At 34.6% G+C, this 15,877-nt stretch overlaps 3 protein-coding genes and 1 long non-coding RNA gene across 8 annotated transcripts; 2 read left to right on the top strand and 2 right to left on the bottom strand.

Moving 5' to 3' along the window:
• Positions 1-1,288: 1,288 nt before the first annotated feature.
• Positions 1,289-3,584, bottom strand: LOC121119979 (uncharacterized). Of its 2 annotated transcripts, XR_011780744.1 has the most exons (5): positions 3,570-3,584; positions 3,395-3,503; positions 3,259-3,339; positions 1,721-1,844; positions 1,289-1,534 (listed from the first exon to the last, which is right to left on the bottom strand). It is a non-coding gene; the product is annotated as an uncharacterized lncRNA (long non-coding RNA). The 2 variants fall into 2 exon arrangements; XR_005864895.2 differs by having other exon boundaries at positions 3,259-3,503.
• A 20-nt stretch (positions 3,585-3,604) lies between these two features.
• LOC121119480 (uncharacterized) lies at positions 3,605-7,252 on the top strand. Its single transcript, XM_040714149.2, has 5 exons — positions 3,605-3,632; positions 3,956-4,198; positions 4,271-4,338; positions 4,407-4,583; positions 4,651-7,252. The coding sequence occupies exons 1-5, from the start codon at positions 3,605-3,607 to the stop codon at positions 4,912-4,914; spliced, it is 780 nt and encodes a 259-aa protein (XP_040570083.1). The 3' UTR covers positions 4,915-7,252.
• Positions 7,253-8,032: 780 nt separating this feature from the next.
• RhoGAP15B (RhoGAP_ARAP and RA_ARAPs domain-containing protein RhoGAP15B) lies at positions 8,033-12,498 on the top strand. 4 transcript variants are annotated; one of them, XM_071889381.1, is made up of 4 exons: positions 8,033-8,076; positions 8,139-10,929; positions 11,058-11,404; positions 11,590-12,498. In XM_071889381.1, the coding sequence occupies exons 2-4, from the start codon at positions 8,705-8,707 to the stop codon at positions 12,300-12,302; spliced, it is 3,285 nt and encodes a 1,094-aa protein (XP_071745482.1). In that variant the 5' UTR covers positions 8,033-8,076; positions 8,139-8,704; the 3' UTR covers positions 12,303-12,498. The 4 variants fall into 4 exon arrangements, with proteins under 4 accessions (XP_071745482.1, XP_071745481.1, XP_040570761.1 ...); XM_071889380.1 differs by having other exon boundaries at positions 11,058-11,446; XM_040714827.2 differs by having other exon boundaries at positions 8,033-10,929.
• Positions 12,446-15,435, bottom strand: LOC121119976 (zinc finger protein 277). Its single transcript, XM_040714832.2, has 2 exons — positions 15,294-15,435; positions 12,446-13,943 (listed from the first exon to the last, which is right to left on the bottom strand). Exons 1-2 carry the CDS (start codon positions 15,321-15,323, stop codon positions 12,570-12,572), a joined length of 1,404 nt encoding a protein of 467 aa, XP_040570766.1. The 5' UTR covers positions 15,324-15,435; the 3' UTR covers positions 12,446-12,569.
• Positions 15,436-15,877: the final 442 nt, after the last annotated feature.

The raw sequence follows: 15,877 nt of genomic DNA, 5'->3' as shown, positions 1-15,877 counted from the left end.
TTTATAACCATCCAACCGGGTCGTGAATTTTTATTTATTTTTACTAATAAGGTCGGAAGGCGGTACAGGTTCTCTGAAGGTACTTGGCGGCTATTGAGGCCCAGGTATTGTCCACAGCGGCCATGAGGGAGTTCACGTTAGAGTGGCGATCTTTAGAGGCATTGGCTTCTATAAGCGCCTAGATAAGTGGGTTGAGGTCATTATTCTGGGTGGGCCAAAAGTAAGCAATATTCTTGGACAGATTCGTGCCGAGGAAGTTTTGTACGGCTTTGGCTGTGTGCAGATCCTGTTGGAATACGACAGACCCATCCATGGACAATTTCCGAAGCCACGAGACTACCTTCTTGAGTATGTCGACGAATTCGTCAGCTTTAAGGTGACATCCGGTTGGGAACCAGATTGGTTTCATGTTTTTACCATTGGTTGCGACGAGGCCCATCAAAATCATGTACGCGACATGCTTTGTGGTGGTCACATACCTAGCGGAGTCATCAATGGGTACGTCAGGGAATGCCAGTACCCAGTCATTTAGCTGGTTAAACAGCGAATCCAGATTCATTTGAAAATACGATGTCGGCTAGATTTCGCGACAATCAGAGCCTTGCAACTCTTCTGAGGGATTTGCCAAAGATTTTTTTTTAGCCCGTGAGATGATTTCGACCTTCCCCCCTAGATATCCTAAGCAGGGGATGTGAATGTGGAGTTCGTGGCCTTCATGTACACTGCCTGTTCCACTTTTTGCTTTTTCCCACTTCCACAACGTCGCTAACGGTTCTGGCCAGCTTCTATGTCCTTTTAAACATTGTTAACAGTCTTGTGGTGGAACTAGTGCTGTTTAGCGACCTCCTATGTGGATACGTGTGCTTCCAGGAGAACTTCTCTTCATACTCCATAATGCGAACGACTTGTACCAACATAATGGATATGAAAAAAATCCCAATATTTCTTTACCTAATCCCGAACCAAAAATTCGTCAAGTTACGGGTTTTCTTTTAACGACCTAGTATAAAATAAGTGTCTCGTTTCAAAACAACACTATGTAGAATGACACAGTATGTGCTTCAAAACATTTAAGTGATCTAAAGATTTTGCCAAATAAAGTAACACAATCATGACCCAAACAGATAAATGTAGAGTACAGTAAATTATAATCATTCGGCCAGACCAATAGTAATGGATACAAACTTCTATCAATATATCTAGGGAGCCCCGTGTAAAGTCATACTTCGAAGTAAGAGCTGAAAAGAAAAAAGTCCCACTCTGCCAATTCAGGAATAAAAAGCTAATGCTAACTTAAACGTATTTATTTCGCACAGGAATCAAACATAATTGTTAGAATCGGTTAATATTTCATCCAAATACACTTTCTACGTATACAACGCAATGAAAGGGTAAACTCTCAAGATGTTAACAAACGGGATGAGAGACGAGGTATTCCACTTGGAGTTTACTTCGATCTTGCACGCATCTTCCTGCGCTTACGCTTAAGCCTGCGCATCCTCTTCTTACGCCACTTCGCTCTCATGGTTCAGGGCTAAAATAGACAAAATCCATTAATATCACACTAATCGTATGTTCAACGGAAATATTAATACAGAGGGCCGTATGAAACGTAAACAAGAAAGTACTTTCCTTCAATAAGCATAGAAAGAGATTTATGCTAGAGCTAAGAACGTATGAATACTTTTAAATGTTAAATTATCTAAAAAAGAATAATTACCTGTGCGAATTAGTGCTTCTAACTCCACGCCAAATGAAAGAATGATCAGAAAGGAAGAGGAATTAGAGAAAGAGAGAAAGAAGAAAAATTAAGCATGTCCGGTTAAATTTGGCTTGCCGGCGGCCTACAGCAGTTGAAAAGAACGGAAGGAAAAAGAAAAAGGAATTAACGCCATCTAACGTTATTATATTTAAAAAAATTCTACGACGCGATCTAAAATGATATGTTAGCTTATAGCTATTATGGGTAGCTGGGCTACGTATTTAAAATGTTATGGCTAGCATGAATATGAATGATGAAAATGGATAAAGTATTTTTAAATTTAGAATAAATTAATAGGGGAGAATGAGGATAAAAATCCTTAATTATTGTCAGAGTAGCATGTCTCCTTCCTCACTCTCCACAGTAGAAATAATTATTACGATCCTAGAAATAGATATTTTTATTACTGTACGAATGTAATATTAAAAAAAAATTATCCTTATTGTTATAGTTATAGGATCACAAAACAAATTTATAAACATTACAAATGTGCGTGTGTAGATATCCTATATTACTTTAGTATACATTCCCACACTATTGAACCTAGGAGGCTGAAATATTGCATGGGTGCCTCATTAAGCTTGGACAAGCTAAGACGGGGGTGTCGATTTTTGGGGAGGTCATATAAGGGGGGCTTATGCTATACCCAAAACCCAAAAAACGTTTTTTTATAGCTCAAGGAGACTAAATAGGGTGTTGAGTTATATATCAATAAGTGATTATCGTTCCGAAAGCAACTATACAAATTCCTACGTTTTCTAAATTTATTCAAAATCAACGAAGTTATGGGCTAAAAATAAATCGCTGAAAATTACAACTTCGTTTATTTCAGGTGCAAAAAAATGAACTTCCAATGGAATATGGGATTAGTAAATTAAATAAAGTTTATAAAAATTGTCTGGAAATTCGTTTGCATATAAATTTGCTAAATAAAAATTGATGTTTAACTGAAATATCTGTCATTTTCTAAATATTTTTTTCAATTTTTTCTCTCTTATATATTTATTTTTTCATTAAACGTCAATTTTCAGTTTTTTTTAGAAAAAATAACACAAAACAATACCTTTTGCGTAAAAAATGCCAACGCTACTTCATACATGAAGTATTTACAATTTCCAGAACATTTTATTACATAATTTTTGCAATATTTGCGAAAATGAACCAGTTTCGTGTGTTATTTTTTCGACAACATTATCCTCCAAAACTTTTTTATTTTTTGCAAGTACGAAAAAAATATTGCTAGGTTTGTGTTTCTTTTACAATTCCAATAAATGTTGTTGTTTTTTTGCTAAATTAGTTCAAAAATTATCTTCGCGAATTTCGATTTGGGAATTTTTTCAAGTAAATAAAAAATGTACTTCTATTCTAGGCAATTTTTTAGATGAATGTATGTTGTTATGTTATTCCAAGTTTATAACGCATTTTTTTATATTCATAAATGATAATAATACTAAGGATACAAAAGGCAATAATAAGAGTATTACTTTGTTGATTACCTTACTTAAGCGGATTGATTTAGTGTGAACAATCAAAGAGAATTATAATTATCATGATCTTTTTCGACAACAACCATAGCCCTATAATAATTATAGAGATATGACAAAAACAAAACCTTCTTTTGATAATTATTACTATATAGAACTATTTTCTGAATATTTTTTAATTTTCTCAATTAATTTGGCCATTTACAATGTGAATTCCCTCTCCCTCCTTAGCCCGAGCAACGCCGGATAATCTTTAGCTAGTATTGATATAAAAACAAATTAGTTGTATAATATTGAATGTCGTTCTATAACCATTGACCTACAAAATGACAAGCACATTTCAAGTAAGAGGAATATTATGACAAGGTTTGACGACACCGTGAACCGTAAGTCATTTGAATGATAGTTCCATTTTGAAGTCCAAATACATAGCAATAGTTGACTATTTTTCTTAATATTATGGAAAAAAGGTTTATCATTGTTATGAAACTTGGTTGTTTAGACCCCCAAAATGTCCGATATCAATCATGAAGACGAGTGACGTCACGCGAGAACACTCTTCTAGGTAACAAGATAGCGCTAGTGAAGCTTCACTAGCTGAGAACAGGGACATTTCAACATTACGTATCATAAATAATAATAATTAGACAGTGCAGTACGTGTCGTAACTACTAAAAATGATAAAATAATCATTTGTAATAATAATAAGTAATAAATCCCCAAACTAAGGAAATCAACCTGGATTGTCGATGGTGTGGAGTTCATTTGCCTCATGGAGGCACCTCGGTCGATATTCCAAAATATGCTTCTGTATTTCAAATATCATTTAATGTCAAAGGCTCCACTCATATATGTTCCGATTGTTCACTTCGAGCCAAGGAAGCTGCTGCATTCATAGCACATATTCGTAAAGTTGAGAAAAAAGGTCCTAAGAGCAGTTATGATTGTATAGGTATGAATTAAACCGGGATTTATTAATTAAATGACTATTATTATTTATTAATAAATGGCTAATTATTTATAGGTACGGATCATTATCTCACCGAATCTCCTCTTCTTTCTCCCTTTCAGCTTCCATCTGTTGATATCGAAGTAATAATAATGATATTTATTCATTAATTAATTATAAGCTTTGTGTCTAACTTGCTTGTTGTACACAGGATGTAGATACTTTAGTTGTCGAATTGGGCCCTGATGACATTTATGGAGAGGATTTTGGTAAGATGGATGTCTTTGATTCATCTACTACTATAGTTTCCATGGAATCTGAAGGAGTTTCCAAACTAAGGAGGATTTTACCCAAACCAATTAAGGATCAAACTAGTTTTTCTTCTGATGTAATTGTCTTATAGATTAATTAATTATTACATGTCAAGGATATAATTAATCGCTTTCTAATTTTAGGATACCCTTGAGAGAAATGAAGATATTCTATCATCTTCTTTATTATCTAATGAGAATAAATCATCCCATAAGAATAAGAAACGAGGGAAATACAATTGTTCTTGGGGAGGCTGTCCCAAGTCATATAATAATCGTAACACTTTAATAGAACATGAACGACAACATACAGGGGAGAGACCTTTTATTTGCCAGACTTGTCGAAGAGCCTTTTTTAGAATTTTGGACTTGAAAAAGCATACACTCCTGAAAGTATGCAAATCTTAATTTTTTTGTTTTTGAAGATACCCATTAAATATTTTTATATAAAGAAACACGTCAAGAAAGTTATATATTTTTTTAATGTCATTTTATATTGTAATTTATTTTTAGACCTAAGAAATATATGTTTTATTTCTTTATAACTAATTCCCTTAATGTCATTTTCTTCATTTCAAAGTTTTAGATTAGAGGCCTCTTCTTTTGTTTTTATCGTTATGAAAACTTATAGAACAATTTTTAATTATTATATGCATAATTTCATTAAAAACTCATTTGAAATAACATTTTGTATAAGTTTCATTTGCCATTAATAATGATTAAAAACCTATTATATTATTTTACAAGGTGTAAAACAACGCTTTCATAATTGGGGTATATAACTAATATGTCCTCTTTTACTTGTATTTTTTTCTTATTTTAGAAATTCAATACTTTGAATTATTAAATAAGAAAATTAAAATGACGAATTTTGAACGTTAACTCCCTTATTGTTCAACTGTTGAAGTAAGATTATTATGATATTCCAAATTTAATTTCATTACCAACTTAAAATTCAAGTTGTGCAACTTAACTTAATCTTCGATTTACTAATTAAATTTTTCTACGACTGAAATGCCTTTTGAACTTCTCAATTATCTATTTTTGTGGGTTTATACTCTCTAATCAGAGTAACTAATTATATATTAAGACTAGTGGGGCCAATTCTAGAAATAAAGAAATTACTACCACTAGTGAAGGGAGACATGCATTTTTTCACCTTTCCGCCCACGTTTTTCTAAGAAAATTTTTTCATAAAGATTCATCATATTTTGACGAAATATTGACTCAACAAACAGAGTTTCTTTCATAGGAATGTAGCCTTTCCTTTTTCTCCAAAGACTAGCAGATTATGCTGAATAATTGTTCCTATTTAATTATAATATTAGCTACCTATATATGAAATAAGTACTCGGCTTGGTTATACTCTTTAGTTTACCTAAAATAATAGTGTAAATCTATCAACAACATTTATCTTTTTTAGGAATTGTTATTCTGTTTTTCAATCGAAACGAGATTTTTGCCATAACTTGAAACTTGCTTGATCTATTAATATTATCCTTATATGTAATGGTATTAATTTTATATTTTACATTTTTTTTAATGTGTTTCTTTGTTTTAAAATGCAAATGTGGACAAATGAATTTTATCTATTCAAATTGTATGTATGCGGTAAAAAATGACCACCCTATTATTTTTTGTATTGAAGTGCATCGATTGTGTTTAGTAGATACTATCGTCATTTGAAAAGTGTGCATATTTGATAATAAAATGAAAAGTCGCGTGTGAAATAATATATGAACATTGTAACTTTCTAAGCAAATGTAAAGTGCTTTAGTATGCGCTATTTATATATAATATAAAGGATATTCAATTTTTGTAATAAGATTGCATTCAAATAAGCAAATTAATTAGAAAGTGTATGGGTAGGTTTTTTATCTTATTGGAATTATATAATACCCAATGTACAGGGTGGCCCAGATAAATTGGGAAAATCTTTAAAGGCTTATAATGAACGAACTAGATGTGGTAGAACCATATTCTTTTTATTATTTGAAAGATACATTTAATGTAATTCAATTATTCATAATGAAATCCGCCTTTCTTGATAACCTTGGCCATATGGTGTCAGAAGTTTTGGGAGGCTCGGGCGACCTTGTGCAGATCCACTTTTGTAATTCTACTGGTTCTGGTTTTGGACTTAATTACATTCCCTGGATGGATGGAGTAGCCCATAGAAGAAATTACACCTTCCAACCTCAACGTCAAAAAAGTGAAAGATGTCTTGGGCACAAAATGTCCTCACTTTTGGAGCACGAATTTTTGGCCTGCAAACAGCCCGGACCCATACGATTTCTATCTCTGGAGAAGGGTACAACATGATACCTATACAAAGTATCATTCTTCTGTGGAGGTCCTGAAAAAGTCCATTACCCGTACAATGGCAAAGCTGTATCCGCTCGAGGTCGCCCGGGGCTGCCAATGCTTTCAGTGTCGTGTGACCGAGGTTATCAAGAGAGGGGGATTTCATTATAAATAATTGAGTTTCATTAATTGTAGCGTTCAATTAATAAAAAAAATATTATTCGCTCGTTAAAAGCCTTGAAGATTTTCCTAATTTAACTGGACCATCCTGTATGTGTATGTAAATCATTACATTGCTGAATGATAATACATAATATTATATTTTAAATTAAATATTTTCCACAACTGATGCATAATTTTTAAATGGAAACATATTTTGGTACTGATTTTACATATTATAAAACTTTAAAATGCGAAATACAAGTGATAATATAGTATCTAACGTGTTCTTATTCATTCTTTGATTATTTACATTCAATTATTATAGATGCAAGGTCTATTAAGTGTTTGAAAAGGTATACATTTTCTTGATAAAAACTAAGAAAAAGGAGAATTCGGAGAAATTAATCTTCAGGAAGTGGGAATGAAACTGCAGCATTTAAAAAAGATTCCAGTCCCCACTATTGATTGCACTTTTCGCATCATATAATAATAAAATGATATACCTATATAAAAAAAACCTTGAGAAATTAAAGGAATTAAGGATTAGGAAATTCAAGATCTATCTGACATTGATGCATCATGTAATAATAACATCTCTCACAATGCTACCTCTATTAATTATTCAATGTGAAAAGACTATCATATATATAAATAATATAATATATAAAATATGTTTAATATCATGAATCATTCATCGGCGTCTTACTTCCTTCATGATTGTTCGTATTTAAGTTAAGTCTATAAATTTAAAATAATACAAATACATAATATTATAGAAGGGAACTCAGCCCTTTCAATGTGAGTGTGTATATGTAGACAAATGGAGATTGGTGATAAATGTGACCTTTGAATGACAAAAATGTTCATATATATTTTTAAATAGTGACTAAATTTCAATGACGATGATGAGAACTGGATCTAATATTTACTCAAGATAACAACAAGATATTCATATGAATATCTAGGGTACGAAGTAACTAAATAATAACATCTGAATAGGCAACTTTACAAAACAAAAATCGCGATGATACAGCGTCTAATATTTCTCTACACTTAGTGTAATTCGATTTCCTTATCCTAAAGACTGAATAATAAGAAACTCTAGTAATTAGATAATGGAACGACAGCTTCGTTTTTTATTTGTTTTTTTTTGTTTTTTTTTACAGACTGGTGAAAAAGGGGCGTACGTTTACCAAAGAAGGAGAAAGAGAAGAAGGCAGGATAGGATAGAGGTGGCAGTTTGAAGAAGGGACTTCCACGGAGTCGAGCGGCGAGCGTAGTGCTACTAGTTACCATTTACCAGTGCTGACTGACGAGTCTTGTTGTAGCTACCTGATGAGTGCGCCTTTTGTTTGAAGACATGTAATAACTAATAAGTAACAATATAATAATAATGAAAAAAAAAACCCTGGATTTGAGGACTAAAGATCGAAACGTCGTTGCACATTGACATGGTATATGCCCAAGTAGACAAGTAGGGAAGACAAAAGTGCGAAAAGGAGGATCATTTCCGAATTATGCGATAATAGTTGATACTAATATAGAATGACTCAATCTGGAAAACTACTATAACTTTTAAGTTATTACTTACTTTACCTTTGTGTTATAATTCATCACTAGTAAGGAGAAAAACTTAAGTGGAAGGAATGGAGTACCAGATTTCAACTCAAAGGATCGAAGTTACAGGCTTTTAAAGAGTAACGTATCTTTAAAAAAAAAATAAAGAAAAAAAATGGATATCTCAAGAATGAAATCCAGACAATATGAGGATATTGTCATAGATAAGCCTAAAGGTCATTCAAAAGACGATCGACTCTCCTTAAAGTCATCTTATGATGAGGTGTCAGTTAACTTTGGAAAACCAGTGATTCATGGCTCCAAGAGTGAGAGTACCTCGGATTGTATCTTTGATTCTGTCACTTTTCAGTCACCTATCGAGGATCTTTCTCCAGCTTCTCGTGAAGCAGTTCGTCAGGGGATCATGCCTCCAGTTCCTGCTCCCCGACCTTCGAAGCTCACGCAGCAGTCAAATGAAATCTATGAAAATGTCGAAATACTCTTGCAAAATCAAGAACTCTTAAGTAAAAGGATTCCAAGAAGGGAAGAAATTTATGAAGACATTGATTTTCCTCATCGATCTCCACCTTCTCCGCCTCCTCGTAACACTATACTCATTCCAGAACAACCTCATCTATTCAACTCAACAATTCCAGATGATCTTTCAGGGGCTAAGCCCAAGCACAATCATATCTCAAAGCTCAAAACAATTGATATTAGAAATGCCGTAGAACAATGGTATGAAGAAGCTGAAGAGGAACTAGAGAGAGATTTATCTATTGATCTCTCTGTTTTAGATCAGGAGAGGGGAATGTCAAAAAAAAATCCTGCTCCAACATTGCTCAGGGATTTTGACCCTGTTCTTGAGGAAGTGGAGTCTGTTAATAATAGTTTATCCAGTAATTCTCTCGTAGACATTATGAAGGACCCTTTAAAGAGTGAAATAGAGATAATCCATAATGAGTCTGAAAATATATATGTGGCTTGTCCCAGACGAATCGCTTCATCCGAATCGTTAGACTTACCAGCACCCTTAATTCCTCCTCCACCATTACCTGAGTTAGAGCCTCCTCCTTTACCTCCAAATAAGCCTAAAACGTCAGAAAGCTCTACTGACATTTTAACGGAAGAGGAAGAAGTCGAGTCGAAGTTAAGGAGGCTCTTTAAGAGTGAGGATAAAATATCTACAACCTCATCGTCAACCACTTCCTCTATAGACTATGAGAGTGCTCTTAAGGTATCAAGTGAATCAGCATCACATTTGCCTCCCCAGAGATCTTTTTCTGCTGCAAATTTGAACCTCACCAAAATGGCCTCACATTTGAAGCGTAAGATGAGTGATCGAGTTTTCATGCGAAAGTCAGATTCATGGCGTCGTAGTCCCTTGATAGAATCGGAAAATTCAACCACAACAGGTGCTAAATCGCACAGTGGTGTACTTTCATTATGGTCAGGAAATAAAAAGGCTTATCAACCTAAGTGGTGTGTCCTTGGTAATGGAAATTTTCAATACTTTAATGACGAGGATTCTTTAGTGATACCTAAGGAATTAATCACCCTAAGCTCTCTTTTGTGTCTTAACAAAATTAAAAAGGATTCCGATTCTGATGGTTTTTACTGTTTTGATATGTCATATTGTAGCTTGTTATCTGGAAAATACTCCACGAAAACTTTTGGAGCTAGAACGTATCATGAACGTGAAGTCTGGTTAGAGAGAATAGTTCAATCTCTTAACTATAAACTTAGTAATCATTCTATGACACAGTCAACACGTCTAGGATGGGCCTATCTTAAAATAGGATTTGCAGGAACCTGGAATTCTACTTGGATATCTTTAGCTAATCGAAGTTTAAGCTATTTCTCTTTACATGAGGGTATGTGGGAAGTAATGGACCTTAGAAAAACTAAAAATATTTCATTAAAAGAAGGAGCAGAATATTTAGAACCGCCTTTCACTTCTTACCCAGTTCTGGTCATTGATTTTGTGGATCGCTCTTTATATATAGCTGTGAACAGCAAAATAGAGTGTAATAATTGGTGGCTTGAGGTGCAAAGTAAAGCATTTACCAATGGAAACACTCTAGTAGATCAGCAAATGACTTTAGAAGAAATTCCAGTGATCGTGGATAAGTGTACCAAACACATTTTTTCACATGGATGTTTGTCAGAAGGGATCTATCGACAGTCAGGAGTAAAAACCAAAATTGATAGGCTTTTGAATGAATTTAAAAGAAATGCATGGACGGTTCAAATATCTAAGAATGACTACTCTGAACATGACGTTGCGAACACACTTAAGCGATTTATGCGAACTCTGGAAGAACCTTTATTGACGGAGGGTCTCAGGGGTAACTGGATGAAAAATTCTTGTACCAAAGATATTATAGATAAGAAAAAGGGGTAAGCAATCCAAGTGGATTTTTTTTTTTAGAATTAGAGCAATTATCTTCGTATAAATCTAGTTATTTCTATCTTTTGTAGTTATTAATATGCACACATTTACAAACGAAAACTGTTTTATTTTTTAGATACAGAGCACTCCTAAGGAAGCTTCCAGTTATCAATTACAATACTCTTCGTAGATTAATAAGTCATTTAAGTGCTATTGCATCTCAATGTGATAAAAATCTAATGACTAACTGCAATCTTGCCTCAATTTGGGGTCCAACTCTATTAACTGTCGATGGACAAAAAGCCAATGACTTTGCTCGGACGTCAGGAGAGAGCGATGTTTGTCGAGATTTAATAGAGCACTATTCAGAACTCTTTGATGTTAAGCCAGAAGAACTTAAAAGAGAAAGGCTCTTTACAGAGGTTCTCACACAAATTAGTACCAATCATGATGCGGGACAACATGGACATCTAAAGAGATCTGGTGAGGCAATGGACAATTCTGAGGAATCATCTAGCCATTTTCGTAAGTGTTCGTTGCTTGGTTTGATTATTTGTTTTGTGTTTTGTCTGTCTTCACCTTATTTACAGAGTTAACAACTAAGTAACGAATACTTCCTTAGTTTCTTCCATAATTAATTGTTATTTTTTCCCCTTTGTTAATAACAGGTGATTTACGAATTTGGGTGTATATTGATACTAAAACAAGTGAAAATTGTGTTGGTTTAGTTGTTCAGCCTTCAATGAAAGCTTTGGAAATGACACAAAGAGTCTTGCAGAAAACACAACGGGAAGGAGTTAATAACTTGTTCTTGCATGAAGTCGTTATGGAGGGTGCTTTAGAAAGACCTCTTCATCATTCAGAGGTTATGTTAGATGTAAATCTTCGTTGGGGTTCTTGGAGTACAGAAGACAGAAAAAATAATTGCCTTCTACTCAAAAGGAATACTCTTTATGAGCAAGCTCTACCTCGAGCCATTCCCCCTCTTAATTTTTATGCTAAAGCTTACTTTGGAGAGAATAAGGCTCGATCAAAATTCTCGAAACATTTATTTTCCATGAATAATGCTAAGGTTACTTACTATAAGACAGGAGGGGATTCAATGGAATTAGGAACATGGCCAATTGAAGATATAAAATGGTATATTGGTGCTGAGGAAAAACGGAAGGCTCCCTTCCGGCTTAATATAACCTTCATTGAGAAGGACGTTCCCGTGTGTCGAACAAAGGATCATCCTTATTTTGGCCATACAATCTCTTTTGAACATACTGAAGACTTTATTTCTTGGATTGCAGCCATGCTCGTTGCGGAACATCCTAATAATGTATCCGTTCCCGCTTCTCTTATAGTATTGAATAACAATGAAAGAAAAATTGATTGAACAAATCTAGTGTCATATTAAACAAATTTCATGAACCTAATGAAATAACTATTATGAAAAATTCATACTGTTTTCGTTTTGACTTAATGCTTAAGCATTATTATATAATGGCATACTAAAGTTATTTTTATGTTACAAAGATCTATTAAAATGTATTCTTTATTTTACCCTAAAAATATATCATATCTGAAGGAAATTTTTGCATTTCAATCTCACGTTAAACATAATAAGGATTTACTATTGTAATATAATATGGCCCAGACTAAACTAAGCCTCCTGTTTTTTTCGACGACTTTTAGGCAAGAGGGATTCACGAAAGTCTTCTTCTGATAGAATTGATTCCTTAACGGGACAATCCTCCCCAATAACTGGTGGAATCTCTCCGTTTCCCTCAGTAGACTCCTCGTTTTCTTCAAGGCAAGAAAGAAAGTTGTCATTTTCATAGGTGGGGAAAAAGTACTGAGACTGATCCCATTCATCTTTGTCGTCAGGGAGTTTGAAGTGGCCGTTTTCTTCCATATGAAGCATTAACTCTTCTCTGGATTGGAACTTATCGAGACAATTAATGCAGGTCTTAAGGTGTATTTGACGTCGTATGAAATTAATACACTTCACTTGTTGATAAAACGAGAGTTTACTATCTTTGCGAACACTCTCAAAGTCAAATTCGTGAACAAGTGACATGTGATTAACCAATTCCTTCACTTCATCGTAAGAAGCGTCACAGAATAGACAAACTGCACCACTTAAATCCCCCTTCCAATCACTCCAGTCATTTTCATTTTCGTTGTCAGACTCGAAGCCTGTGGGTAATTCATCATCATCCAATGGATCATAAATGTCTCTCTTTGAATTCTCCGACCAAGTTTTTCCAAACTCAAGATAGTTGACCAAATAGTACTTATCATAAGCACTATTCTTTGGGTTAATCTTTTTATGACTTTTTTTTCTCATATGCTCCTTCAGAACCTCTCGTGATTTAAACACTTTCTCACAATAGATGCATGTCATGTCAATGAGCTTTTTCTCCAAAATATCCAATAATTCTTCAAAAAAGACCAAATTGTCAGTCTGCCCAACTGAAAAATTATGATCCAAAGTCATATGATCAAATAGATTTTTTGGATCTTCAGAAAAAGATAATCGACAAAAAAGGCATCCGCGATTAAAATCCGTATTTCTCCTTTCTTTTTCTCTTATTTCTAAGACTTGTTCCAATCTTTTCATTTGCAATTGTACTCGTAGTTCACGATCCTCAGGGTTGGTATCATTAAGGAAAAAGAAATTCTTTTGAATTTTGGTTTTTCCATCTGGACCTGTAACAGGTGCCTTCATTTGAAAGGCATGATCTTTTAATCCGTTAGGAGTACAAAATTTGCCTTTCCAGTATCCAACATAAGCAGGTATATCCGCAATGAGATTAACATCCCCAACAACAAAACTATGAACTTCTAATAAGTGACGAAAAAAGCTCTGTTGATCTTTTGGAAGCAACCATACTTCTTCACAGAAAATACATGCACTTTTCTTATCCACTCCAAAAGGAGATATTTTTTGCTCGGGAAACATAAGTGGAACTGTAATGCCAATATTACTTTTAGTCCACTCTGGAAAATTACTATCGTCGAAGTACTGTTTAGACTGAAAAAAAAAGATAAAAAAAAACAGAGTTTATTTAAGACACACTTAATAGATAGAAATGTTTTAATTTATTTTAAGGACAGTTCTAAATATATTTATTCCTCTAACTTCAACTCCAAAAATCGTGAATGACGAGATTAGAATTAGAGTCTCCAGAATATATTCGTGTTGCGTCCATTTTGACTGCCCAAACGTATGAACCATACAGATGTCCGGACTCCAGAGTGAAGACATTAGAGTCTTGATCAAAGACAACATTCCCATCATTATCCTCTCTTAATTTACAACAATGGATCTCAGCATTAACATCGCCGAAAACGAGTCTCGAGTTTCCGTATGCACAAATTGAAGTAATGCTATCTTTAAAGGGTGTTTGGTATGAACCCACTTTAAAATAATGAGAACTGTCGAGAGAAGGAATGTAGATAAAGACCAAGCCCTTGCGTGTCCCAACTGCCACTGAACTCCTGGAGCCAAATACGACTATACATAAAATCGAATCCATCTTGGAAAATACCCATACGTTTTTTAAGACACTGTCATCACTTTGAATCCTAGCAATGTATAGTGAGGAGTCAACGGAAGTGGCCACTATGCGTCCGTCCGTATCAAGTAGTCTTTCTCTATTATACTCGGTGTATGATGGTGAAATCCCCTCAAAATTCAATTCCTTCTTAAACTTTAATTGTGATCCTATCAATATCCATTCCTTAAATGCGCCGAATGTATCAACAGTAAGGACAAGCTCATCTTTTATTCGAATATCGGAAATGGAATATCCATCTCTGCGATATACCCCTAATACATTTCCACTCAAGGCATCAAAGACCTGTACGTTTCCAGTTTCAGTACCACAAAGAATAAAGTCTGAATTGGAGTAATAGCAAAAGGTCTTTCCCCCATCCCCATTCAAAGTCTCCTCAGACAACACATTCAAAATATTTCCATCTAGATCCAAGACCTGAATTGTATTGTACACACTCACAACAAGCTTGGACCCATTCAAGACCATATCATAGATACCGCTATAGTTGTGTCGCGTGAGCCAAGACTCCATATTGGAATTAGGTTTGCAATCTATGAGTCTAAATGATGGAGATCCTTTTTCCCAGGCGGAAGGGAGGGATTGGAGCTGGAAATAAAAGGATCTCCAGTCCACGTGGGAGTGGCTTCCTAATGACACTGGAAAATTGTGTGGAATGATACAGAGTTGCCTCCATAGTCCTTTCGAGATTTCCTTCCATAAAAAAGTAACACTGGATGCACTTTCAAGAGACTCTCCATCAAGATAAGCCAGAATTCTTTCCTGAATTTCAATGGGGAGATCTGTAACGTGCGTATTATTCTTACCCATAACTTCGCATGAGACGTCACGGCCATCCTTCCTCTTCCCTTCCTTCCTTTACCTACTTCTCCTGCACCGCCCACCACCCCAAGGAATTACACACGCGAGCTGCTCCTTCAGTCTTCACCTTGCGCGGTGACTCTGAGCCAAAAGGAAAATCAAGTAAATAAAAACTAAAAAAACCGATGTCACTTTTTGAAGTCTCCTTTTTCTTTCTTTCTTTCAGCAGCTTCCCTACTACACCTAACGAACAGCTAACACAGCCCCTACCTAGTGTATAAGTGCAGGGTATGCTAAAGTCTGTATAATATAGATAAAATACCCTTCATAGCTAGCTTGCTCTGCTATTTTTGAACCCTCCTCAGCTTTCCACTTCTTTTCACCTCTCAGTCATTTCATTTAATATTGACTGTCGGTTCCGTAGGTGTATAAAATATGTGCTGGAAAGGGGGAGGGGCTTTTTCTAGTTGGCAATCTGAACATACTTTTTTATTTTCCAAAGCTGTTATCATTATTATTTAATTCTTGCAGGCTGAACATTTAATTATTATAATGTAATAACTAATGTGTGAGCTCATGTAAAACGGAG

Source organism: Lepeophtheirus salmonis, chromosome 6, assembly GCF_016086655.4.
Source record: "Lepeophtheirus salmonis chromosome 6, UVic_Lsal_1.4, whole genome shotgun sequence".
In the NCBI taxonomy this organism is placed as follows: domain Eukaryota; kingdom Metazoa; phylum Arthropoda; class Copepoda; order Siphonostomatoida; family Caligidae; genus Lepeophtheirus; species Lepeophtheirus salmonis.
This window is presented reverse-complemented; position numbering and strand designations above follow the sequence as displayed.

Coding starts and splice junctions, on each gene's coding strand:
- LOC121119480 (XM_040714149.2), top strand. CDS start 3,605: ATGACAAGGTTTGACGACACCGTGAACC. Junction 4,199..4,270: donor GAGCAGTTATGATTGTATAG/GTATGAATTAAA, acceptor AATTATTTATAG/GTACGGATCATTATCTCACC. Junction 4,339..4,406: donor TTCCATCTGTTGATATCGAA/GTAATAATAATG, acceptor TGTTGTACACAG/GATGTAGATACTTTAGTTGT.
- RhoGAP15B (XM_071889380.1), top strand. CDS start 8,705: ATGGATATCTCAAGAATGAAATCCAGACAATATGAGGATATTGTCATA. Junction 10,930..11,057: donor ATTATAGATAAGAAAAAGGG/GTAAGCAATCCA, acceptor TTTATTTTTTAG/ATACAGAGCACTCCTAAGGA. Junction 11,447..11,589: donor GGAATCATCTAGCCATTTTC/GTAAGTGTTCGT, acceptor TGTTAATAACAG/GTGATTTACGAATTTGGGTG.
- LOC121119976 (XM_040714832.2), bottom strand. CDS start 15,323: ATGGCCGTGACGTCTCATGCGAAGTTATGG. Junction 13,944..15,293: donor CGTCTCATGCGAAGTTATGG/GTAAGAATAATA, acceptor TTTTTTTTTCAG/TCTAAACAGTACTTCGACGA.